General features: G+C 55.0%; 1 protein-coding gene across 1 annotated transcript; it reads left to right on the top strand.

Moving 5' to 3' along the window:
* The first annotated feature begins 5,364 nt into the window (after positions 1-5,364).
* On the top strand, positions 5,365-22,642 carry LEMD2 (LEM domain nuclear envelope protein 2). Its single transcript, XM_081828010.1, has 9 exons — positions 5,365-6,131; positions 7,742-7,782; positions 10,798-10,873; positions 13,932-14,008; positions 14,916-14,995; positions 16,665-16,810; positions 17,793-17,894; positions 17,977-18,079; positions 21,063-22,642. The coding sequence occupies exons 1-9, from the start codon at positions 5,402-5,404 to the stop codon at positions 21,211-21,213; spliced, it is 1,506 nt and encodes a 501-aa protein (XP_081684136.1). The 5' UTR covers positions 5,365-5,401; the 3' UTR covers positions 21,214-22,642.
* Positions 22,643-23,313: the final 671 nt, after the last annotated feature.

The following is a 23,313-nucleotide window of genomic DNA, read 5'->3' as shown; positions in this document are numbered from 1 at the left end:
GCAGGAAATCTACAGAAACGACTCTTTCATTTAATATTTTAATTTTTAAAGGTCAAACTCAGGTCATTCCATAAAGGGGGAAAAGAAATAAAGCTCAGAGGGAATTGGCCATAAATGGTGGTACGTACGGGAGCAAAACGTGTGCCTTTGATAAATTCCACGTTCAAATATGAAGTCAGACCCACAGAACTGGAAGATTTGTGCCACTGAGGAAAGATGGCACTTTCTGGCCACACACCAGTCAGTGGCAGAGCAAGGACTAGAATTCCGGTCTCCTGAAGCCCGGTCTACTTTCTGTTTATTGGCAAGCTCGAGGTCTAATGGGCCAGAGAGTTGTAAGACTTCTGCACTCAACCCCTTGCTGAGTAACTTCCAGCTAGCCCTTTCACCTCAATGAGCCTTTGCAAACACAAGGTGGTAATATGTGCCTTGAGTTCGGGGGGGACAGGCACCAGCAAATCACTATTATTATTATCATCTTGTGACCACACGCTCCAGCATCCGCAGCAAAATTCGACAGCCAACCCACTTATTTCTGCCTTCTAAACAAAACTCGTTGGGAAATTTCATTCTAATTTAATTTTGCATTAATGAATGTCATTTATTTATCAACCAGGGCCTTATAGGAACCACAGCTCCCTCTAGCCATAGGTTACCAGCAATTTGACATGCTGTCTCTTCGGCATTTCCACCCACCCCACCCATTGCGGGAGCTTAGCCACGGATTGTAGTTAGCGGAACAAGACGAGCCCAACCCTTAGAAAGGACGTTCCTTTGGGGTGCTCTGAGTGCTCCTGAGGGACACCCGAAACTTCCAAGGGACCCAGACCCTTCATGCCGCACAGTCACACAATTTCCCATGCGCGTATTGATCAGCCCAAGCGCAGCTGCAGGTTCCCGGGAAATGCTGCCAAGACACCTTGTAATGAATGGAGAGAGGGCTGCACAGCAGGGGTGGAAAAGGAGGAAGAACAGCGGGAAAGTCTACAAAGCATGCGGTTGGGAAGAACTGGATCCAAGACCCCTCCTCGCCCTTTGGAGCTCCGCCGTGCCATTCACGCCATTCCCCAGAACCCACTCCAAAAAGCAGACAAGCAAAATGCTCACTGTCTCTTTCTGGGCGGAAAACACAGCTTTTGTGTCTTTTCCTCACTCTCTGCTCAGATCTGTGGATACAGTGAGACTACCTTCCCCCATCACCAGAGGGGGGCGCTCACCTTACCCCCCCAAGGTCCCAGACTGCCCGCACCCCACCCCATGCCCACCACCCGGCTGGAGAATTTTCTTTAAGATTCTGGGGTTAGACAGCAGCGTTGAAATAGGTACGAAGAAGGAAATGAGACCCCTAGGTGATTGTGCCCCAGGCGGTCTGCATTTCTGAAAATGGGAATTGGTTCCACAGCCACAGCACCTAGGTGGCAGGAGGGTGCTGGTCGTTCTGCAGAACAGCCCTGTTCAAAGCTCAGTGCTGCGCCCGGTTGTCCCTGACCCTCACCCAGTGGCCTCTGATGTGCTTCTCAGTAATGAGCCGCAACAGGGACCCAGCCGCCACCTGCATGTGTATGCACAGTGCCCCAGCCGCCTGGTTAGATGTGTCGGCTCCTTTCTTCTCTCCTTTTCCTCCTGCCGCTGTTCAATTTCTCACAATCGGCTCAAATAATTCTTTTTCTCCAACGAGTTCCTCCAGTTTCCAGGACAGCAGACTCGATTGCTTCTTACAAGACATGCAGAGCCCTGGAAGAAATTAAAACTGGGGGCGGGGGGCAGATAGTGTGAGCTGAGCCGAGACAAAAATGACCATATTTTCACAAAAGAGAAGGAAAGAGAGATCCACTCTTGGTTAAAGGTATCCATGGCCAGGACCGGGACCCAGCCAGGATCGGAGAGGGTAAAGTGCCCAGAGGAACCAGTCAGGTGAGGACAGCGAATCTTCCTCACATCTTACTGAGGTTTATCCAGCGAAATCGGCAAGAATCTGTCCAGAAAACTGGCAATTACAGAGAGTTACAGATTACCCCTCTTCGTTTGGAATGTACTTTATACTTAACAGACCGCGGGTAATTATTGGGCAACCTGAACCTCGCTTCACAAGATGGAGATGATGAGGTATTTTCTCGGTAACCACATCGGTATGATTTTATAATTACTGAGCTGCGTGGATTTGCCATGAAATTGAATAGTTAAAAGCAAAGAGTAATTGCCTGATATCTGTACTCTGTAATTTAGTATAATCTAATCATGGACAAAGCCCAAAAGAAAATGTTCTGAAAGCATTACATTTTTCTTCATACACAATTCGTTATTGACATCAGGGAATGTATTCCGTGCCTCTAAAGGAACTTTTACCCACAGATATCAAAGTGTGGCCGAAAGAATGAGTGTTTTGTTACATTTTCAGCCGATTGTGAAAAGCAGCCAACCTAACTGCCCATTATACCTGTTCTGGCATTTCTCTGTGACTCTATTTGCCCCCTCATTGACCTGGAGGGATGAAAGGTAGCTCTCCTCTTCCCCGGGGCACTGAGATAAGCCAGCCAGAAGCTGGACCGTGCTAGGGCCGTTCCAGCCAAAACCTGAGCCTAGATGGCAACCACTTTGTCCCCCACTTTTCAACCACACTCTCCCAGGGCCCCACCATCCCACAGCGTGACACCACCCACGATGTGGTTCCAAGGAAGCCCAGAGAGATGCACGAGGCTGGCGAGGGGGGGGATCAAGGACGAGGCCACAGTCCCCCAGCATCTCTAAGGACCTGATAAATGTGTGCAGGGCTTTTTGCAGGAGGAGAAGGAGAATGGAACCCACTAAAAGATTTATGGTTGTTGTTATTATAAGGCTCTGCTGAGACAGAGGTCAGCAGGACGGCAGGCAGTGTGGCGGCCCTCTGGGAATCCAGAGCCTCCTTCTAGAGGCCCCTCACCTCTGCTAAATGTGTGGATGTGGTTACTAAGTAGATTTGGACACTGGAGCTTGTTTTTCCTCTTCTACCTTTAATAAATCAGCAAGACCGCCTGCAGTCTAAGCTGCTCACCTTAAAAAAAAAACCTACAAGAAAGTGAGGAGAAAGCGGGGGGGGGGGGTAGCACGCAGGGCAGCCACTGACTTTGCAATATTGCCCTTTGCTTTAAAATATGCGTTCCCATACTCGACACAGGTGGCAAACTCGGAGAATGCGAGGAGCCTCAGGGGCAGCTCCCAGCGTGAGGCAATGTCACAGAGGGGCCCCATGGCTGAGCCCGCGGCGGGGAAGACACGAGGGGCAGGGAAGAAAGTGGGCTGAGAGGGACGATTGACTTGTGAGGGTTTTTCTGATTGACTTTTCTCAATCCGATGGGGAGGCTTCTTCCCCAGGGGGGGCAGGCGTCACGGGGGAGCACTGACTGGCAAACACGCTTCGAGGGGTGGCGCATGAGCCCAAAGGCCCGCTGGACCCAGCGAGACAAATCCAGCCACTGCTAGAAGCCCGTGGAGGCAGAGGGTGGACCACAGTGGGGCAGAAAGCCACAGCGGCCAACACGATGGGTTCCAGGCTAGAGGGAAGACAACAGGCTTGGCGGGTGGGGCTCACTGGGCCCTAGGTAGATGTAACAGCACCAGCGGCCCCAAACACAGGCAGGCTGACAAAGCCCACGCTGGGGACCACTGCGGGGGGCGGCTCCAGTTCAGGACATATTTTCAAATCGCCCTGGGATCCACTGTGATGAAACAGACCGTAACTCTGCGAAATGCCAGAACGTTCACTTTGTTTAAGCGTCAGATTCAAGCCCTCTTAGAATACATGGGGCCAGTATTGATGCCGAAAGGCTCATTCCTTATATATTGAACTGCACAGCTGCAAGGAGTTGCACAAATGTTACCAACTCATTTGTCATGCAAACAGTGCTTCAGAAAGAAATAAAATACTATTATGTGGTATATGTGTTAGGCAATCACTATATCAAATTCATGGCATTCCGTGCAAACACAGGCAGAGAAAAGGAAAACAACACTTGGTGAGAAAAATTGCACCACATGGGAACAGCTAAGCTGGGGGATATGGGGAGGCTAACAATGGAAGCCTGACTGAGCCGAGGCTCTAATTTTCCCAGCAATTGCGGCCGGTGTAGGAATACTCCGGTGGTACAGCAAGTGGCAAGGATGCAAACCACTGGCAGAGGGGCCTTGCCCACGACCCAGGGAAGGAATAGGGGCAGGCGAGGTGGGGGCTGGGCGATGGGCAGGGACGGGGAGAACTGAATTAGAGGAGCAGCAGTGACAGAACCTAAGAGGCCCAGGGCGGCCATAAGTGTTTGGGACAGGGAGTTGAAGAAGGATGTGGAAGGCTTACAAAGAGGGGAGGAAGGCGGAAGGGAGACTGTGAGCCATTTGCCACCACTCCCCATGCTTCCCTCAGGGGCTTCTCAGCTAAGAACCTTCCTATAACCAAATAGGGTGCCCTATGGGAGGTTCTACCTGCCGCTGTGGAGAGAGGGGTTAAGTATAAACACTTAGGAACGTGTACCAGGCACTGTTTTGATCCCCTTATACAAATTACCTGTTCTAATCCTCATAGCAACCCTACCAACCGTACTGGCCAGCAGGCTAGAAACGATAATTGGATAGGATCACACATCTGAGAGTGACGCCGTTGGGATTTGGGAGTCGCCAACCTAAATCCGCAAGTGACACAAGACTGTGTCTCGGGGGTCTTCCCCTACCCATCTCCCGTGAAAAATCCCACCATCCAGACCTTTGGGCTCCTCCCAGAAGCCTGTACTGCCCACTCAAGCCCAAGGGCACTTGGCTCTTCTGCCCCCTCGATGCAAGCAGCATCAGCCTGGGGCACGGCCTACATCCCCTCCAAGCCCCACCTCAGAGTGAACTCCTAGGAAAACATAGAGGCCTGCCGCCCTCGACCCGAAGTCGGACGGGGTCTCAGAACATGCCCGGCGTCTACCCCACGACCCAGAGCCCCTCCCCAAGCACAGACGGAGGCACAGGATCGCATCTCCCCATTCTCCGAAACGGCTTGTCTTTCACCGTTAAGCAATTCATCCACTAAATCAACACTTTACTGAATGCCTACCACGTGTCAGCGACCGCGCATGGGGCGGAATATTCGGAAAGAAACACCGATGGTCTTACGGACGAGACGGACTGAGCACAGAGGAGAAAGGAAAAAGGAAGAAGGGGGAAAAAAAAAAAAAAAATCCTCGGACCTCCCCAACATGGCGGCCTAAGGGCCGAGTCTGACCCCCTCATCATGGCCGGCAATCAGGCAGGCGCGGACCTTCTCAACATGGCGGCACAGACAGACCTTCCCATCATGGCGCGGGGCCCCGCCCGCTCCGCCGCGGCCGCCGGCGGGAGCAGTTCCGGGTGCGGTGCGCGTTGGGGGCGGGCGGGGGGCGGTGTCCTGGCCATGGCCGGCCTGTCGGACTTGGAGCTGCGGCGGGAGCTGCAGGCCCTGGGCTTCCAGCCAGGACCCATCACCGACACCACCCGGGACGTCTACCGCAACAAGCTGCGCCGCCTGCGGGGCGAGGCCCGGCTGCGGGGCGAGGAGCGGCTGCGGGAGGAGGCCCGGCTGCGGGGCGAGGAGCGGCTGCGGGAGGAGGCCCGGCTGCGCGAGGAGGCGCCGCTGCGAGCCCGGCCCGCCGCGGCCTCCCTGCGAGCGGAGCCCTGGCTCTCCCCGTCGGGCTCGGGCTCGGCCTTCGCGACCTCTGGGGCCTTCGGCGATGTCGGGGCCTCCGCGGCTTCCTGGTCCGGGAGCCGCGGCCTCGCCTACCCCGCCCGCCCTGCGCCGCTCAGGCGCCGCGCCTCGGTCCGGGGCAGCTCCGAGGAGGACGAGGACGCCCGGCCGCTCGACAGGGCCGCGCCGGGCCACGGAGTCCGTCGCTGGTGGGCCTCGACCCCGGCCCCGGCACGGCCGCCCTCCGCCCTCCTCGGCGCCGACCCGCGCCCGGGCCTGCGGGCGACGCGAACTGGCCCGGCAGGCGCGGCGCGGGCCCGGCCCGAGGCGGGGCGGCGGCTGGAGCGCTACCTGTCCCGGCTCCTGTTCTGGGCCAGCCTGGGGCTGCTGCTCGTCTTCCTGGGCATCCTCTGGGTGAAGATGGGCAAGCCCTCGGCGCCGCAGGAGGCGGAGGACAACAGTACGTCCCGGGCCGGCGCAGGGGAGGGCCCCGGGCGCGCGAGTGTCCACCAGAACGGCCACCCGTTCCTCTCAGCGCACATCCCGGGCCTTGTCGGATGTCTCTGGCTGTCTTCTTACCTCCAGACCCCGATTCTCCTTCCTCCCGCTGTGGGAGGAGAGGGCTGGAGTTCCTGCAGTAATTTCTGTCTTCACTCTCTCCTGTTCTCATTTTCTGCCCTAGCCCTCCCTATCAATCTCCCTTTCAACCACGTGCTGGAAGCAGTCTTCATTCCTAGTCACTTCCACCTCAACCTCTGGTTTTCCCTCTCTAGAGAAAACCACACCCCTCTCCAACAGACAGGTCCACCCCCATTCCTTTTCAGTTCTTTCTTAACTTGGATCTCTTGCTCATTCACACATTAGTGCCCATTTGAAGGCACCCCAGGTTTCACTGCCCACAGATCTGATCTGGTTGGGTTCCCAGCTTTGCAGCACCAGAAGAGTTTAAACTGATATAAATGGAGGCGTTTATCCTTGCTTGCATTATCCTCCTGGCATGTGTGCTGAGAGGGTTCTGTGAGTCAAGGACATTCCCAGCCATTCTTCTGTCCACACTTTAGTGATTTGACATGCCAGTAAGAGGTCTGCAGGAAACAGTATGCTTCCTGAATAGTTGAGGATTGGTACGTTTCTTAGAAGGGAAATCTGCCTCTTGGGTAACTCTGAGCTTTATAGTCTAACAGAAAACATAGAAATCATTTCTTTATAAATTTAAAGGGTAAAGTGTATAAATTTAAAGTATAAGTATAAAGTGACATTGTGAGTTCACCAACTTTTGATACTCTTTGCAAAGCATTGTGATTAGTACTGCTCCCAGCCTCAAGCCACGGCCACATCTTTCCATGCCTAGCAGGAACAGCCAAGATGCAGGGAGAAGCTAAATTGTGTCTTAGCTGTCGCAGCAGATGGGTGTTTGGGTATATGAACAAGTCTGTGGGCATGGGGATCCCAGACTCATGCACACACCCAAATAACTTCTTGGCTATGAGAGCAGTTTATCCACCTATTAAAACAATTAAGTAGACCCGGAGTGTTGTGGGACTGTACTGGTCCCACAATCGTCAAACGGTATACTGTCATACTCACTGCTGAGATGCTTTAAGACCACAGCTCTTGGATATATAGTGGGATTTACCTGGAGCACCCCTCCCATGATGGTACTAATCCCTGTTCAACATATCACTGTTTGCAATTTACAAAACCATCACGTATATTTGGCTTGTTGGAGGTTCACTCCCTGAGTTAAGCAGGGGAAGCTTTATCGATCCCATTTTACAATGAGGAAACGGAGGTTCAGAGTGGTTGAGTTACCCAAGAGCCTGTGGCTAATCATTTCCAGCTAGGACTTGGACCCAGCTGTCCTCGCCCTAGTTCCTAATCCAGGATTGGGAAACCTGTACATGTTACTGTCTGCATTTTAAAAGTGCCCCCATTTAGATGACATCTTCCTGATCCCCACCCTTATGTTGGTAATGTTGTACTTCCCCTGAATTTTGAGAGTGGTCCCTTTTTGCAATCTTTTCCTCAACCCACACTTTTAATTTCCTGTGTTTCTTTTCTTGGTCTCAGTGAAGTTATTGCCAGTGGACTGTGCGAGCAAAACAGATAAGGTGAGTCCGAGTTTCTCTAGCTTTTGTTATTCATTTTGTATAACATCCTGAGGATGTTAGCCTCCGTCAGGAGGTAAACTGGCCCAGAAAAAGATCATAATAGGATCATTTTCAGGAGTGCTTCCTGTAATGTACCAGAATCACATCATGTTCTGTGATGTTTGTGTCAGACTCAATTGTGGTAGGCGAAGGAGTACTTGAAACAGAGAGAATTGAACTCCCAAGATCCAACCCTGGGCTTGTTATGGAAGGTCTCCCCATCAATCACAGCTCTGGGGACTTTGATCTTCTGCCTAAGTCAATTTAGGGAGATGCAGTAAGTTGGAGCTGAAGGACCTCTCAAGCTCCCTGGCTTCCAGAGGAAGGGCTGACCATTTTTAAGCACCCAGAGGCCGGGTTCTCAGGTCCACGTTCCCTCTGGTAGTACGTCTGTGGCTGGCAGTGCTGTTCAGATTTGAAACATCATGGGGTGGGGGGAGGTTGTTTTAAATATATCTGAAGTAGAATTAGCCCTCCTAATCTATAGATTTGTTTTATGAAGCTTTAATGTTCCCTACAAATAATCTTTGGGGAAGGTGAGCAGCCCCATCCATTTATGAGTCATGCCCGCAGCATTAGCCGGGAGCTGGGATGCTGGCACAGGTAATAATAGTCTGGGGAAGATAGGAGGCAGTAAATTTTCAGGTCATAAATCCTACCAGGAGGAGCCTTTTGCTGCCAGAGGGCATGACTTAGTAGTCTAATTATTAATTGTGCAATGCCAGGCCTCTCCCGAGGCCTCAGGCTCCATATCTGGCAGCCCGGGGGCTGGGAAAGAAACAACACATGGTCTCGCATTCACTTTCTTACCCATGTTACCAAAGGGGTGGCCTGGTGGAAATAATAGGTTTTATCTTCTCTTTGGCTTCTGCTATATTATTTGGGGGTGTTTTATTACACTCATTTATTGCGTTCATCCAAGTATCTTTGCCTCTCAATTGTTTTGTGAAAACAGATTCATATTAAGTTTAAACTGCCTTGTGCCGTGAAAACCAGAGTTGATGATTATAGGAAGTGGCCCAGGAAAATAGGTAGTGGTCAGAGGGAAAACTAGAATTTTGAATCCTGAAAGCAAAAAACAGGAAACAAGTCTGTAAGACTTCTTTGGTTTCTATCTCTTGGTTCTTCGCCCCAGCTGAGTGAGCCCCAACAGGCACAATCCGGGGCCTTGCTAAAAATGTGCTCAATGAGCAGACTGGGGACTTGCAACCTCCAAGCATCAAAAGGCAGGGTCTGGGCATTGTCGGCAGGCTCCACTGAGCTGAGATTTCACAGGATGCTCTTGGCCTTCGTGAAGTGGCCTTCGTGAAGGGTGGACATGGGAACAGGCAGATTGGGAGGTGCTTCTTGGCTTTGGTGAGGCTCTTGTGGAAAGTCTCATTCTTTGTGTGGCTCAGGCTCCCCCAGAACCCAGATGGGCATTGGAGTTTTAGATATACGTGTTCTTTCCCTTCTCGGCCAACTATGACACTTAGCGTTTTTCTTTCTGCCTTTGTGTTGCTGAAAACGTGTGGACAGGCTGGGAGTGGGTGTGCTGTCTCAGGCAGGCCATCTCGTGGTCTGGTGCCTTCTATCCTTCTGTTCCCTTTAGGTGGTATCACCCTAAATGTCATTGAGTTGGAACAGAGTTCATTGTGACCACTTTTGTTGTTGTTGTTGTTCTCTGGTTGTGACAGTAAGCGAATGTTTAGTGTAGCAAATTTGAAAAATGTGACAAAATCAGCCATGATTCTGCCACCAAGAGATAATTGCCACTGACATTTTGGGGGCATTTCCTTCCCCTCCCATCTGTGTACATATGTTTATAGAATTGGAATCTCTGTGTACATTCAGTTACATTTCTTACCATCAACATTTCCCATCTCATTCGTCTTTAAAAGGTAGTTTGGGTACCCGATTCTACTTACAGACTTGGGAGTCATTTCTGAACGTTAATGGTCATATGTGTAAATCTTGGTTATGCCATTTTGTACCTTGTAAAGGCTTTTGGGTCTTTAGGCAACACGAGGGGACCTATCTTGGCCTCTGAGACTATGACAAACAAGTCCCACATGTTGCAGGTGAGGGCAACAAGCGAGCCCAAGAAAGACGGGGACGTGGTTCCTTCTGCAGTTGTCGCGAGCTAGGCCCCGAGCCCGGGCCCTCGGCATCAGTCGGGCGTCCTGCGCAGTGACAGCCCAGAGGATGTCTGAAGGTGGCGGGAGGCTTGGATTCGACCGGCTCCAGCGCTTGCTAGTTGTGGGATCTTGGGGTCTAGCAGGTCTCTAAACCGTGAGCTCCTCATCTGAGAAGTTGGGGTCGGTCAAGATTGTGGTGAGGATTCAGTGCAGACTCGTGACAACCCACGGCCTGCCGTTCGCTGTCAAGGAGAGCAGCCTTTCGTTCAAATGTTCTAAAGCTAGCGGCCTAGCGGCGTCAGTCCTGCTGCAGGTGCAGGAGAGCGAGGTGTGCCTGTATCCCTGTTGCTGCGTTCTCGTGCAGATGACTTTCGCCCCCTGTCGTTTCCGGATGTCTAGACTCTGGATGTCTAAGGTGAAGCCTTTGCTGCAGCTCATTGACAGAGCAGACGATTTATGGGCAGAATGTAGACACCTGAGTCTCCAAAAACAGATGGGAGTGGCCCGAGGGGAGACGAGACTGCAGTAGTACGGCATTTGCCTGGCCCGCCTCGGAGGCCCGACTGCATCTCCCTGCAGCCCCACCTCATGGCCTCTATTCCAGTGAGAGCCGCGGGACAGAGGCTGGGAGCCTCCAGGATGACTGACCCTTAGTGGCCGGGGCAGCTTTTAGCTCTGCCTCAGCTTTTCTGGTTAACCCGATACTTATCCATCCTGTCCCTGCGCCCACCTCTTTGCAGAATGTGGCTTCTGAAGGGCTCCTCGCTGCTTAGCACTTGACAGTGCAGCCGAGGAGTTCAAGCCAGCTAGACGGAGCCCCCTGTCTCCCTTGCTGACTGCTTGTCCTGTGCCCTTCCAGTTCTGTCAGGCCAGGCAGAAGGCGGCCTTGCTGGAGCTGCTGCATGAGCTGTACAACTTCCTGGCCATCCAAGCCGGTGAGTGCATAGCTCGGGGCCTGAGATTCGAGGGTTGTGGGCTCCTTACCCTTAGCGGCCAGGCGGGGGCTGGCTGGCAGGTGGCTGAGATGCTCTGTGGTGATGTCCCGGAGGACATACTCCAAAACCAAGTCTTGCCTTCCCCGCTTCTCCACTCAGACACATCTTTTTTAAGCCTACGGTTGGTTCTCACATCCCCTTGAAGGCTCCCAGGGGTCCTGGCCCATGCACAAGCCTTTCTGCTTTCTCTGGATGCCCACCACCTGATGCTCTAGGGGGGTTCATGTTGCATTGGGACGGGCCAGGCCCCAGGTCTCCTCAGTCTGGGTCTTCTGACCTGGAGGGCCTCCCTGTACCAGACGGTCGGCCAGGCCAGGAGGAGAGGCCTATGCAGGTGGCAGGGGTCTGAGTAGTGGGCTAGTCCCACAGGTCCATCCAGCTTGCCAGGGCCCTGGTGTCACCTCTGGTCCTGATCTCCCCATCTGGCTGCAGGACCTTGGACAAGTCCCTTATCCTCTCAGAAACTGTCTCCCTATCTAACCAAGTGGTCTTGGGTCGTTTTTTTTTTTTTTTCTTTTTTTCTTTTTTTACAGAGTGAAAAGTAAGCGCTGTACTCTAGAGGAGGGCATTTTCAGCAGCGCCATGAAATACGCCCCTAAAAAGTCATCCATCCGGAAGGTTTCCCTACTGTTTTATTTAGAAAATTGTTCTTTGAGGCCAGAGATATCACCTCCCCACATCTCTCAGAATCACTTGCTAAAGGCATAGCTGAATGACCAGAGCTTGTGCCCCAAGTTAAATATATCTGGCACCAGAACCAGACGGAGCTATTTAGTCTTATGAGATGTTCAAGAGGTACCTCTGATCTGTGGGGCCTTGTCTAAAGTTGTTGCTAGGGAATCAAGGCTGGATGGGCCTGTACTGGGCCCTCAGCCCTTGGGGCCAGTCTTGTGGGCCTCAGCTCTCCCACTGCCTCCTGACTGGTGGGAGACTGGTGATGGTCAGGGAGGCGTCTGTGAGCTTGGAGGAGCAGTAGGAGTGGGGACTCACAGCATCACAGGACTCAGGGGCCTTTCTCCCTGGCCTAGGGGCTCGGAATATAAATTCTGGCCTAAGAGGGTGTTCCAGACCTTAGTGACTCAGCTGTGGTCCAGGGACCAGCAGCATTAGGATCACCTGGGAGCTTTTTGGAAATGCAGAATCTGAGGACCCATCCCAAACCTATGAATCAAAGTCTGCATTTTCAAAAGAGCCCTAGGGTATAAAGTAGAGAAGCTCTGTCTTAAACAGTGGATGCTGGTAGACATTTCTCCTCCATCCCGCCCTCCGTATGTGGTCCCGGCTTATGCCATCAAGGAGCCTAGTGCCTCCTGTCCTCTGAGGCACTTAGTGAGGGTCTCACTGCAGGGGAATGAGGGCTCTACCAGGCTATTCCCCGCCCCCCCCCGGAGGTCACCTATAGGCAGAGCATTGTGCTGGCCTTTGCAGCCCACAGGCTGCTTCTGGTCTAGTAGAAGAGACAGGCCACCTACCTCCCTGACCACTGGCTGTTACGAGGTGTGATTGGATGAGAACCGAGAGGCCAGAAGTTCTAGGAGGCACGCTACCTTTTCTCTGGAGCAGTCAGGAGAGCGGCACAGGGGAGGGTATCTGTGCCAGGCCCTGACGCCCAAGAGGGATTGATTCTGTGTATGTGGGGGGCAGGCGGAGCCAGAGAGGCAGGAAATTACAGGGGCAGGGACGGAAGCAGTTGGCCTCACGGGGGAAGGAGAAACAGAAGGAATGGAGTTTGGAAAGGTCGCTTGGGCCCCACAGTGGATGGCTGTAGATGCCAGGCCACGGGGGCTTGATCACCGCAAGCGGTGAGCACCAGGGAGGCTTCTGAGCAGGGGAGCAATGTGCTGAGAGCCAGGAGCCGGGAGGACAAAGGTGATAGCAGCTTGAGTGTAGCAGTGCCATTTAAGCAGAATCATTTTAAACTTTTGTTGATCAAACGTGGATGGGAGAGGGGAGAGGAGGAAACCAATCAGGAGACCATGGCCGTGGTCCAGACAAGCTTAAGCAGGCCAGGGCGATTGGGGCAGGGCAGGAGAAGCCAACTTGATCTCAGGGGTCCCATAAGGTCAAGATCAACTTCGGCATGGGAGGGATAAGCTTTAGTTCATTCTCAAGATTTTTAAAGTTCATTCTCAGCCACTCCCTCCCCAGCACACAGATTGGCCATTGGTAGCCCCTAGGCTGTGCCAGGTTAAGAGCAGTCAGGCTCTGTGTGGGTTCAGGATCTGGTGCAGGCCCACCCCGTGCTGTCCCTGCTCTCAGGAGTCTGGTGACCCACAGGAAGCAGCATGTGGTGGGTGGACCATAGCGGGCTGTCGAGAGCCAATGGCTGTTGGCAGGCCCCCAAGTCCAGAGTGATTTGGTCCAACAAGACTCCCCTACAGGCCGGGGATTTTTCAGAGGAGGTGGCCCTGGGTGGGCTTCATCCTAGGTGGGAGCTGGTCACCCAGGGTGCTCAAGAGGGAACAGCCCCTTGGAGCACCACACTGAGGCCCCACTGCCCAGCACAGAGACACCCTCTTTCTCTGTGGGGCATTTTGGACATCCCTCCGCAGAGCCCCTCAAAACAGTGGGCCTGGAGTTCCAGGTCGCCTGCCTGTGTCCCGGTCAGATTCCCTGCAGTGCCTATGGCCTCCCTGCCTTTCTTTTTTCCCAGGTTGCGTTTATTTATAGTGCCATTCTGGTTCCTTCCAAAGCTATCTGTCTGATCCTTTTAGGGATCAATTGCAAACAGACCTTAGGATTGGGCAGCTTTTTAGTCATTTAATGCAAATCACCACACTGCTTTGCAGGTCAGGTTTTAATGATCTGGAATCGATCCAAGCTAAGTGGCTTTTGATCTTGCTGCAGAGTGAAGATACCCCACAGAAACCGGAGCCGTGGGGCCACATGCTCCCCATCAGAGCGGATGGCTTGATTCGCACTGCATTTTTTTAGTCTGTTTCAGAGTAATTTTTTTCCACCTCTCCTTTGTGTTTGAATGTGTGTTTTTTCCTCCTAGGTAATTTTGAATGTGGAAATCCAGAGAAGCTAAAAAGCAAATGCATTCCTGTAATGGAAGCCCAGGAATACCTAGCAGTAAGTAGGCTGCGATGCTTACCCGTTCCCCAGAGGTCCTGGTGCTTTTGTACTGATCTTGTGAGCACTGCTTTTTTTTCCCCTTTTCGTTGTGTGTTTGCTTTTTGGCTTTTTTGTTTTCCCTTTTTTTTTTTTTTAAACTTAGTTGAGTGTTAGGCTACTTTCAGTTTTAGCCAGCAGTAGGGGCGACTGGTCCAAGGTGGGCTGTGAGCCAGAGCCCGGCCTGCCGCGTGCGGGCTGCGGCGGGGGGGGCTACTGAGCAGCTGGTGTGGCCACTGCGGGCCGCCCCTTCTTTCAATGGCCCTGTTACTTGCTCCCCACTTTTCTCCTCTTCCCAGCAGCTTTACGGATCTACACTTTACCTGTCTGTTCTCTCCTTTATGTTCACTGTGCAGATTGCTCAGGGTCTATTTGACTATTGGCCTGGCCCCAGTTTGATAGAATTCTGGAACTTCAGAACTGGCAGAAACCTTAGGGGTCACCTAGCTCATTGTCATTTCCCAGATGAGGATACTGAGGCCCGGAGAGGGGCAGGGACTGGCCACCGGGCACCCACCTCCCCGCCCCCCTGCCCCTGCCATCCCCACGCTTTTTTTCATTTTCCCCAAGATGAGCTGCCAGCTCTCTGGCCTCACACTTTGGTCCTTGAGAAAGGTTTTGGTTTTGGTTTGGGCTACCTCAGACCTGCGTTGCTTTCTTGTGTGCTTCTGCATCGACTCTTCCCAATAGAGCTCTTTCTTGGCTAGCATCAGCCCAGATTTTCACCTGCCACTTTGTTGTGCATTTAGCAGAATGGGGCTTTGGGGCCTGCGGAGGACAGGGGAGAGGGCCTCCTTAATCCAGCAGGAGAATAATGTTCCAGCTGGTCCGCCCAGACACAGCACTAATTTCCCGCCCCCTCCCACAGAATGTGACCGGCAACTCCTCCGCCAAGTTTGAAGCCGCACTGACCTGGATACTGAGCAGTAACAAGGACGTGGGCATCTGGTGAGTGTGGGCGAGGCCTCACAGGGTGGCAGCACCGCCACGGGCACCCGCGACCATGGTCCTCACCCATCGGCCCACTGCCGTGTGCTCACAGATGTGTCTTGGGGCTGAAGTTAGAGGCAGGTGTCCCAGCTGAGTCCTTGCGGGCTAAGCCTGCAGCCGGGCATTGGAAGGAAGAAGCATTCGGTGGGGCAGCGTAAGGAGCCATTTCAAGATAAGACACAAAATCCAGGTGTTAGAACGTGAGCCTAGTGTTCCAGCTAAGCGTTTCAAGTAACTCACTCTGCGCCCTTTGAATTCACTGGTCCCACATGGGTTGCTAGAGAAGGCATTTTTCTGAACTTCCTTTCATCCGGTGCTAGTTTTCATTACTAGATGAAATGTTTCTGTCTGTTGGTTTCACTCAGCATGGATGTTGCAAAAGGAAATACTGAATTTTATTCTCACTGGGCAGTTCAACCTCATTTCTATCTCTGGGGAGCACTGTTAGCAGAGATAGCAAGCCCCCTCACCCTCCTGAGAAGCCCCATCTGGCTGCTCAGCCCATTGGGGAGGGGCACCCCAGCGATGCTCCCCCCACCAGACCCCCCATCCCCCAGAGCTCTTCACGCTGGCACTCCCTCCCCTTTCCCAGGGTTTGTCGGGGACTGTTCAGGCCACAGCTCCTGATATTCAAATACACTCTAGGGTTTTGTTCCCTTCGTCTCTAATCCACCCAGACAACTAATTCCATCAGCCACGCCTCTACCAGAAGCCCCTCAGGCAACTCAAGCTAAAGCTTGATAACCAGATGCAGGGCACGATTAAAATTCATTGACTTAAAAAAAATAAAGCTTCCCTGAGTGGCTGAGCGATTTTCCTGTGTGTTAGGAACAGGGGAGGAGAATATGGATTTAAGCCTCGGCAGCACTCACCAAAGCTGCTAGCACAGAAGGATGGCATGCACCTTTTCACACTGGGGGAAGGCCGTCGGGAGGGTGGCCAAGCCCAGCTCAGAGGACCAGTACTCAAAGTGGGTTCGTGAGATATCGGGACACTTCAGATACTGGGCATTCCCGTGTGCTGTCCAGAGCACAAGATGGTCACCTAGCTGGAAGAAGGTGCAAGCGTGGGCATCCTTACGTGTCCTGACACCGCCTCTCAGGGACCAGGGTGGAAGCGATGGGGCTGGGGCCTGGCCTCAGAGAGCCTGGTGGTTGTCCTTCCCCGAGCCTCATGGCACCCCGATCTTTACACTTAAACAGCCTATGTGCCTCCTTGTCACCGTCACCAAGGAAAAGCACACCCTCCCAGACTCTCTCAGTTCCTGCCATGCAGTGCAAAGCCAGCGATTCAGTAAACATTTCCATTTCTCTATGCTGGGAGGTGGGAATCCAATTTACAGTTTAATCTTCCACACGCTGAGAGGGGCTGTCAAAAGACCCGACAGAGGGGGATGTCACTTTAGCGGTAGGGGTTCAAGCCTGCTGCCGTCTTTAAAGCTTTATTCTTTCTAAGTAACCAACGTGGGAAATTTCTGGAAAGCATGCAACCAGGATACCAAGTCTATTTCATAAGCAAGTAGAGGCCTCAAAGCTCCTCCTTTTTTCTCTTTCTGCTTTAAAGTGGGGCTGATTCCGCGGCTCCTGGGAGCTTTTGAACGCCATTGCAGCCCTGTGTCCTGTTTCAGGTTGAAGGGGGAAGACCCATCGGAATTGGTGACGACTGTGGACAAAGTGGTCTGCCTGGAATCTGCCCGCCCCCGCATGGGTGTGGGCTGCCGCCTGAGCCGTGCCCTGTTCACCGCGGTCACCAATGTGCTCATCTTCTTCTGGTGTAAGTCCTTGGCTGCCCTTCTCCCCCCGACCCCATCCTTGCCGTTGGGACTGCTCATACAGCACCTCCCGGGAGCCCAGCTCAGTGACACTCTCAGGCATGAGTGATACAGAAACCCAAGCCCAGACAGTTCATTTCTGTCTAGTGAACCTGAGGTCTGTCTAATAAAACAGAGGAGATGAACAAGTCAGCCTCTGCCCTGGGTCATCTTACCTTTAGAGATTAGTGGCAGGAGCATGAGGGTAACTGGAAAATATCCCTGATCAGGGTTGGGGACGATCAGTGTCCCCGAGGGGGGAGCTTGGCCCTGGCTGGAGCCCAGCATCATCACCCCCCAGGGCCCCAGAGGGCAAGCCTCTCAAAGGAGGAGAAGGCGCAGCAGGACCTTGGCCTAATTTTACTTCCTGAACAATGTAAACATCTCCTCGGGAGATCTAGGTACCCGATGAAAGCAGGATGGACGCAGGGGGCTGAGCTGCAAAGCAGAGCACGGGTCTTGTCGCCTGACATCAGGGGCTGCCTTTGAGCAGAGACCTTGGGGTATCTCTGAAGGTGAAAGGCCGAGTCATAGAAACTGCCCGCTCTGTAGACATGGCGGAGTTAAAAATCACAGGCCATCTGGGCATGCACACGGCTCCCTCACCCACACCATCAGGCACACACATCATTATCGGCAGCAGCATCTCGGAATACAAAGGGCCCTGCATGTATATATGTATGAAACGCCATGTTCCGGTGCATGAGGGAGGAGATGAAAGGCCCGGAATGAGGTTGGGAGGAGCCGCAATCTGGACAGCTGGGAAGGTCTCTGTGGTGACAGCCAGCAGGAGGAAGATGATCACTTCACAGCCTGCCTCCCCTCTGCATCGCCACATCCTGTGTCAGCGGCAGCCGGCCTGGGCCTGACACGTAGTAGGTAGTCAGGACACTCGTGCGGCCAGAAGCGATGTGGCGGATTCACGGGGCCTGTGTTCCCTCATAGGTTTGGCCTTTCTGTGGGGGCTCCTGATCCTCCTGAAATACCGGTGGCGGAAGCTGGAAGAAGAAGAACAAGCCATGTACGAGATGGTGAAGAAGATTATAGGTGTGTGGCCCCTGGGGAAAGGACCACTGGCACCTGCCAGAAGGTCCTTGCCCTAAACGGTGCCCTCTGTCCTACCCTGCAGACGTGGTCCAGGACCATTACGTGGACTGGGAGCAGGACATGGAGCGCTACCCGTACGTGGGCATCCTGCACGTGCGCGACACCCTGATCCCTCCGCAGAGCCGGTGAGTCCTGGGCTGAGCCCGCCAAGTGCCACAGAAGGAGGCCCAGAGCATCAGTTATGGGGGGGAGGGGGGCAGCTCAGCCCCGAGGAGCACAGGTGAGGGGGCCGTGCATGCCTCCTGCCACCGCTACAGCGCTCGGCTCTTGGGAGCGGAACGCACAGACGACGTAGGGCAGTGGGAGCCCACTCCTCTGTTAGCGTCCTTGCTGACCGGGGAGCTCTGGGTGGCAGGCACTAGTGCCCTCCTCCCCGCAGTGGCTCAGGCTGCATTGCTGTGAGTGCAAGTCCAGAGTCCTGTGGGCTCCAGGCACAGAATAGTCGGGTCTCTGGTTCCAGTTCTCTGTGATGCTTGTTGTCCCGGCCCCCATGGATGTTGTAGGCTGGTTAGAGTTCCTCCTGGTCACAAGGTGGTAGCCCGCAGGAGCGGGGTCAGCATCTGCCTTGTCACCACCAGCAGGGGAGAGATGGGTCGCCCTCACGGGCAGGAGAAAACATTCCCAGAAGCTGCCAGTGACCCACTCCTCGAGGCCCTGCTGGCCAGAACGGGTTACTTGTCTATTCTTGAATCAGTCACTAGCGAGGAGGAGATTGTTTTTCAAACATTTTTAACCATGACCCACGACACGTTACCTAAAATATCATGGTTCGCTTCCCACGCGCTTAGGCCCATGTACACGTGTGTGCCTGTAGCTGAAGCAGAGTTCCTCGGCACTGGCTGGGGTCAGCTTCCAGGGCGCCCAGCTGCACAGGAAGAGACAGCAGGCCATGGGCATGCCTGGGCTGCGGATGCTGGATGGACCCCGACAAGACCCAGTGTGGGGTAGCTTTGGAGGATGGGGTCCCAGGGACCAGTCAGCAGGGCGTGCCGCGGTGTCGGCCCAGACCGTGGGCCCCGCTCAGCAGCTCGCTGCGGTCTCGGGCCAGATACCATCCTCTCAGAGGGTGCCGAGCGCTCGCTGTGAGCTGGCACTGCCCTGGGCCCTCCACGGACACAGCCCCACTCGCTCGGTCCTCACTGTGGCCCCGGGAGGTGAGAGAGCGAGTAGCCCATCTTACAGATAAGGGAACCGAGGCACGCGGAGGCCAAGGAACTTGCTCGAGGCCCACTGCTGGTGGTATTTCTGTGCAACCCAAGAGGAATTGGAAGAGTAAAACATTTAAGGCCCCTTTTAAAGGTGAAGATGCTTAAGAACTTTCAAGCCCACCCTACTCCTTGGGAAGGTGCAGGCAGGAAGCTTAGGGAGAACAGATGGATCACGGCATTGGCTGGTGCTGCTATTGGTGCCCAGCGTGAGGCAGCCGCATGGCCCTCCATGGGGAGGACATGGTGCATTCATGCTGCCACCGAATTCCTGGCTTGCCCGGAGTCGTTAATGGCCTCTCTGAGCCAGTTTCCTCATCCAAAACACAGAGGTAACACCACCGCCTTGCAGAGGGCTGCGGTGAAGCCCTCATTTACTCAACAAATGCTTACTGAGCACCTGCTGTGGGCCACACACTCCTGGGTCACCCGGGGAGACGGTGGGGAGCGGAAGAAGCCCAAATCCCCGCCCTGCTGGAGCGTTGGTACTCAGGAGGAAGAGAGGTGAGAAAGGCAGAAGGAAACTGTGCTGTTGGGTAGCGACAAGTCCCAGGAAGAGGGGAGTGGGGCTGTCGAGAGATGGGCTCGCAGGTCTTAAGTCAGAGCCTAGCACTAGGGCGCTCGTCCCAGGGCAGCCCTTACTGCTCGGCCTTCCGTTAGCACAGCCCACACGTCGACCGAAGTACCAGCAAGAGCGCCATTGCCTCCTGTCTCCGGCCTGAGCCACCCGGCCTCCGCACCCGTGCGGCGGCCCGCAGGGACTGAGCCCTGGCAGTGAACCCCGGGAGACTCACCCCCTGTTGGCTCTCAGCCTCTCAATTTATCTCCCAGGCCCCCCGGTCCGTGCAGCTGAGCCCTCAAGGCGTGAGGACACATCACTGCTGTCGGCCCTGCGTGGGGCCCCCTCAGGTCTGCCCTGCAGAGGAGGGTCTGCCCGTGAGACTGAGCGAGGGCTGGGGAGCCTGGCTCACACGGGCTTGTTCCGTGCCTGTTCATGGGCACATGGGAGGGAGGGCTGGGGCTGGACCAGCCAAGTGGGGACTGCTAAACAGGCTGAGGGGCCATTGGCGACAGGACCTGACCTCTGAGGTAGAAAACCCCGGCACCCCCACTCTGACTCCCAACCCACAGGCCACCTCAGGAGCTTCACTCCTTTGTCCTCCCCCAGGCTGAACCTTTCCTGCTCCCACACGTTCATACCCACAGTCCCTCTCCACGCGAGGGGTCATGGGGAGGTAGTCTGCAGAGCTGATAAAAGACAGGAACTCATCAAAGAGAAGACGTCAAAGCAGCCTTCTCTGACTGCCTTGGAATCTTCCTGTCTAGTCTGGAGGAGGAAGAGGTTATAGGGGGGTGTCCAAGGGGATGCAAGGCCCCAGGGACCCAGCAGAGAAGGGGTCCTGCCTGGTAGCTCCGGTTCCAGGAGCAGCTCCAGCTTCTTGGCCTCCCCAGTTGGATGCTGAGCTCATTCCCACACTCCAAAGTACTGTCGAGTTTGGACTCAACAGCCCAGTGGCCACTCTGATTGGCCCACATGGGGCATTAAAATGCAGCCAGCACTGGTGGGGGGCCGCCTGGCCACGGCTGCTGCAGGAACAGGCCCTTGGACACCGGGGGGTGCTCTGGACACCTTCGGCTCCGTTCAGCTCCCTTTAATTGAATGCTTTTAGAGCAGAGAAGATTGAGGAATCGTTTCTCTGTGGCTCAAGAAATTTCTCTCCCCTGCAGGAGTTCTTAGTACCTGACGCCTTTTCCTCCCACAGATAAATTCTGCGTGGGCTCCCAGAGTTTTGTCCCCAGTTTGTACAAAGGGTGTGCACAGGCCAGCTCGCTTCTCTGGGCCGTGCCAGAAGAGCTTCCGGGGGCGCTGCTGGTCTGCTCAGCCTGGCCCCTCTCGTTGCAGGAGGCGCATGAAGCGGGTCTGGGACCGGGCTGTGGAGTTCCTGGCGTCCAATGAATCCCGGATCCAGACAGAGTCCCATCGCGTGGCTGGAGAAGATATGCTGGTGTGGAGATGGACTAAGCCCTCTTCCTTCTCCGACTCAGAGCGATAAATCCCGGGCGGGGGGGGGCCTGTTCCCAGTCGGCCTGTCCCAGGCCAGTCCCCTCCAGGGGCGCGAGAAGGCCACCAGACCTGCCAGTGCTGAATTCACACTTGCCTTGACTTTCACCTTCCTCCCGACTCTGGTTCCAAAGGTCTCTCTGTAGGACTCTTCAGACATTAGCTTGTAGGAAAGCATGGGCTTCCTTGAAGGGCCGGGGAGGGAGAGAGCCAGAGGCCAGGTGGGTAGCTTGTCCTCTGCATTGGTCCAATCCTCTCTGCCCCGATTGCTGGCAGAAAAGGGGAGAAGGGTTTGGTTTTGATGCATAGAAAAGATGAAAGAGCAGCAGCGGTGAGACCCTGCCGAGCAAGTGTGCAGTTAGGTGGGCTGGAGCTCTCCCACCGCTGGTGAGCACTCAGCAGGGTGGGCATCGTGCCTGTGGGAGGTGGGTCGGGACGGCAGGCTGGGGCGGCAGGGGTTGGGGAGCAGTTTGGTCCATGTGCCTTCAGAGGGTGTTACCTGGGAGCTCAAGGGTGAGGGGAGAAAGCCTGTCCTCTAGCTGGGTTGAGCCTCTTTTATCCTGAAGGGGGAAGGTGCTAGAAAGTAGAACAAGTACTGTAGAAGAACTGTCTAGAAATGCAGGTCCTGGCACGCGGGACCCGCAGGTCAGGGGAGTGAGCTGCCGGTGTGGCCTCCTGAGAGGAACCTGGAGCAGGCACAGGGGCCCGGGAGCAGACAGGAGGGTAGGGCTGCCCGCAGGCAGGGCCGGGCTCTTCAGTGGTGCTTCTCACCGAGTCGCGGGTCTACAGCAGACCCGCAGCCACGGTACTGCAGCGGGCGACGATGTGGATTCCGGGACCTTGGGAGTGCCCCGCCTCCGCTGTGCGACGGTCACCTTGACTTAGGGCGACCACAGCGGGCCCCACTGTGGGGCCGCGGAGCCAGAACATGCGGCACGGACCCGGTGGGCGCGGGGGCCGCACGGCTGCCCCCTGCTGGCCGCCCGCGAGCGTGCCTGCGCCGCCGCAGACCCTCCAGGTCCCCCGCCAGCCCGTGGGCCCGCCGCGCGGGAGCCCCGCTCCAGAAACGCCCTGGCGGGGGGCCTCTCCAACACAGCCTCGTTCCCGTATGTTCTCAACCGCGGCAGGCGGGAGAGGGGCGCGCGGAGGAGCCCGAACAGCTGCCTCCAGAGGCATCAATCACCCCCTTTCGGTCTTCCTGGTATTTTTTGTTTCCTTAATAAAGCTCCAGTCTCCCTCATTTGAGCAATATTCTCTCATTTCCTCTGATGTCTGGATGATCCGCGGGGCTGGAATCCGAGTCCCGGCCCCGTGGCAAATGGTCTCGTAATCAGGCTCCAGCCAGAAGAATAAGTAACACTGCAACAGGCTTCAATATCAGGGTTGAAACTGTTGGATAAATAAACTATTTATTAAAAATGGATGTGTTTCTCGTCCGTGGTTCTCTCCCTTTACCCCCCAGAGCAACGTTGTAAGGAATGGCAGCCTGCAGAGAGGTCAGCCGGAAGAGGAGGCTGCGGGGTGGGGGGCGCTGAGCAGGGGCCTTACCCTGCTATCGGCCCCAACCTTTCCACCACCGGGCTCTCTGGCAAGCCACAAAACCTCCCAGAGTCTTAGTTTCCCCATTACCACTCTGCGTGGCTACCATACCCAGCAGGGTGGACTCAAAGCATGCCCACCTGGTCCCAGGGGGTGGGGGGCAGCAGAACCTTTTTTCCTTGGCCCCATTTCTGCCTCCCCTCAGGGCCCCAGAGGCTCCCCGGGGGTGCTGAGCCCCTCTCAGCCCTGGGAGGGGGAGGAAGGAAGAGCAGAGTGAGGTTGGATGGGGCTCCTTGGCAGCTGATGGTGTCTCTGAGGAGGCGGAGATTACTGTCCGCCCGCAGACTAGTGTCTGGGCCCCCACCACTGCGGAGGCCCGGGCGCAGTCTGGGAGGGCGCAGGGCCAGCACGAGTGTGCAGGGCAAGGGTCCGCTGAGCTTCCGGGGTCCCACCACTCTCTGCCAGGGCAGCCCCGACCCTGAGGGCACGGTGGGGTGTGGGGAAGAGCTGCAGGCATGGGGGCAGCCCTTCCTTCTCAGTCGGCCCTGCTGCG

Source organism: Leptonychotes weddellii, chromosome 8 (genome assembly GCF_054177405.1).
Source record: "Leptonychotes weddellii isolate Sample4059 chromosome 8, ASM5417740v2, whole genome shotgun sequence".
Classification (NCBI taxonomy): Eukaryota; Metazoa; Chordata; class Mammalia; order Carnivora; family Phocidae; genus Leptonychotes; species Leptonychotes weddellii.
This window is presented reverse-complemented; position numbering and strand designations above follow the sequence as displayed.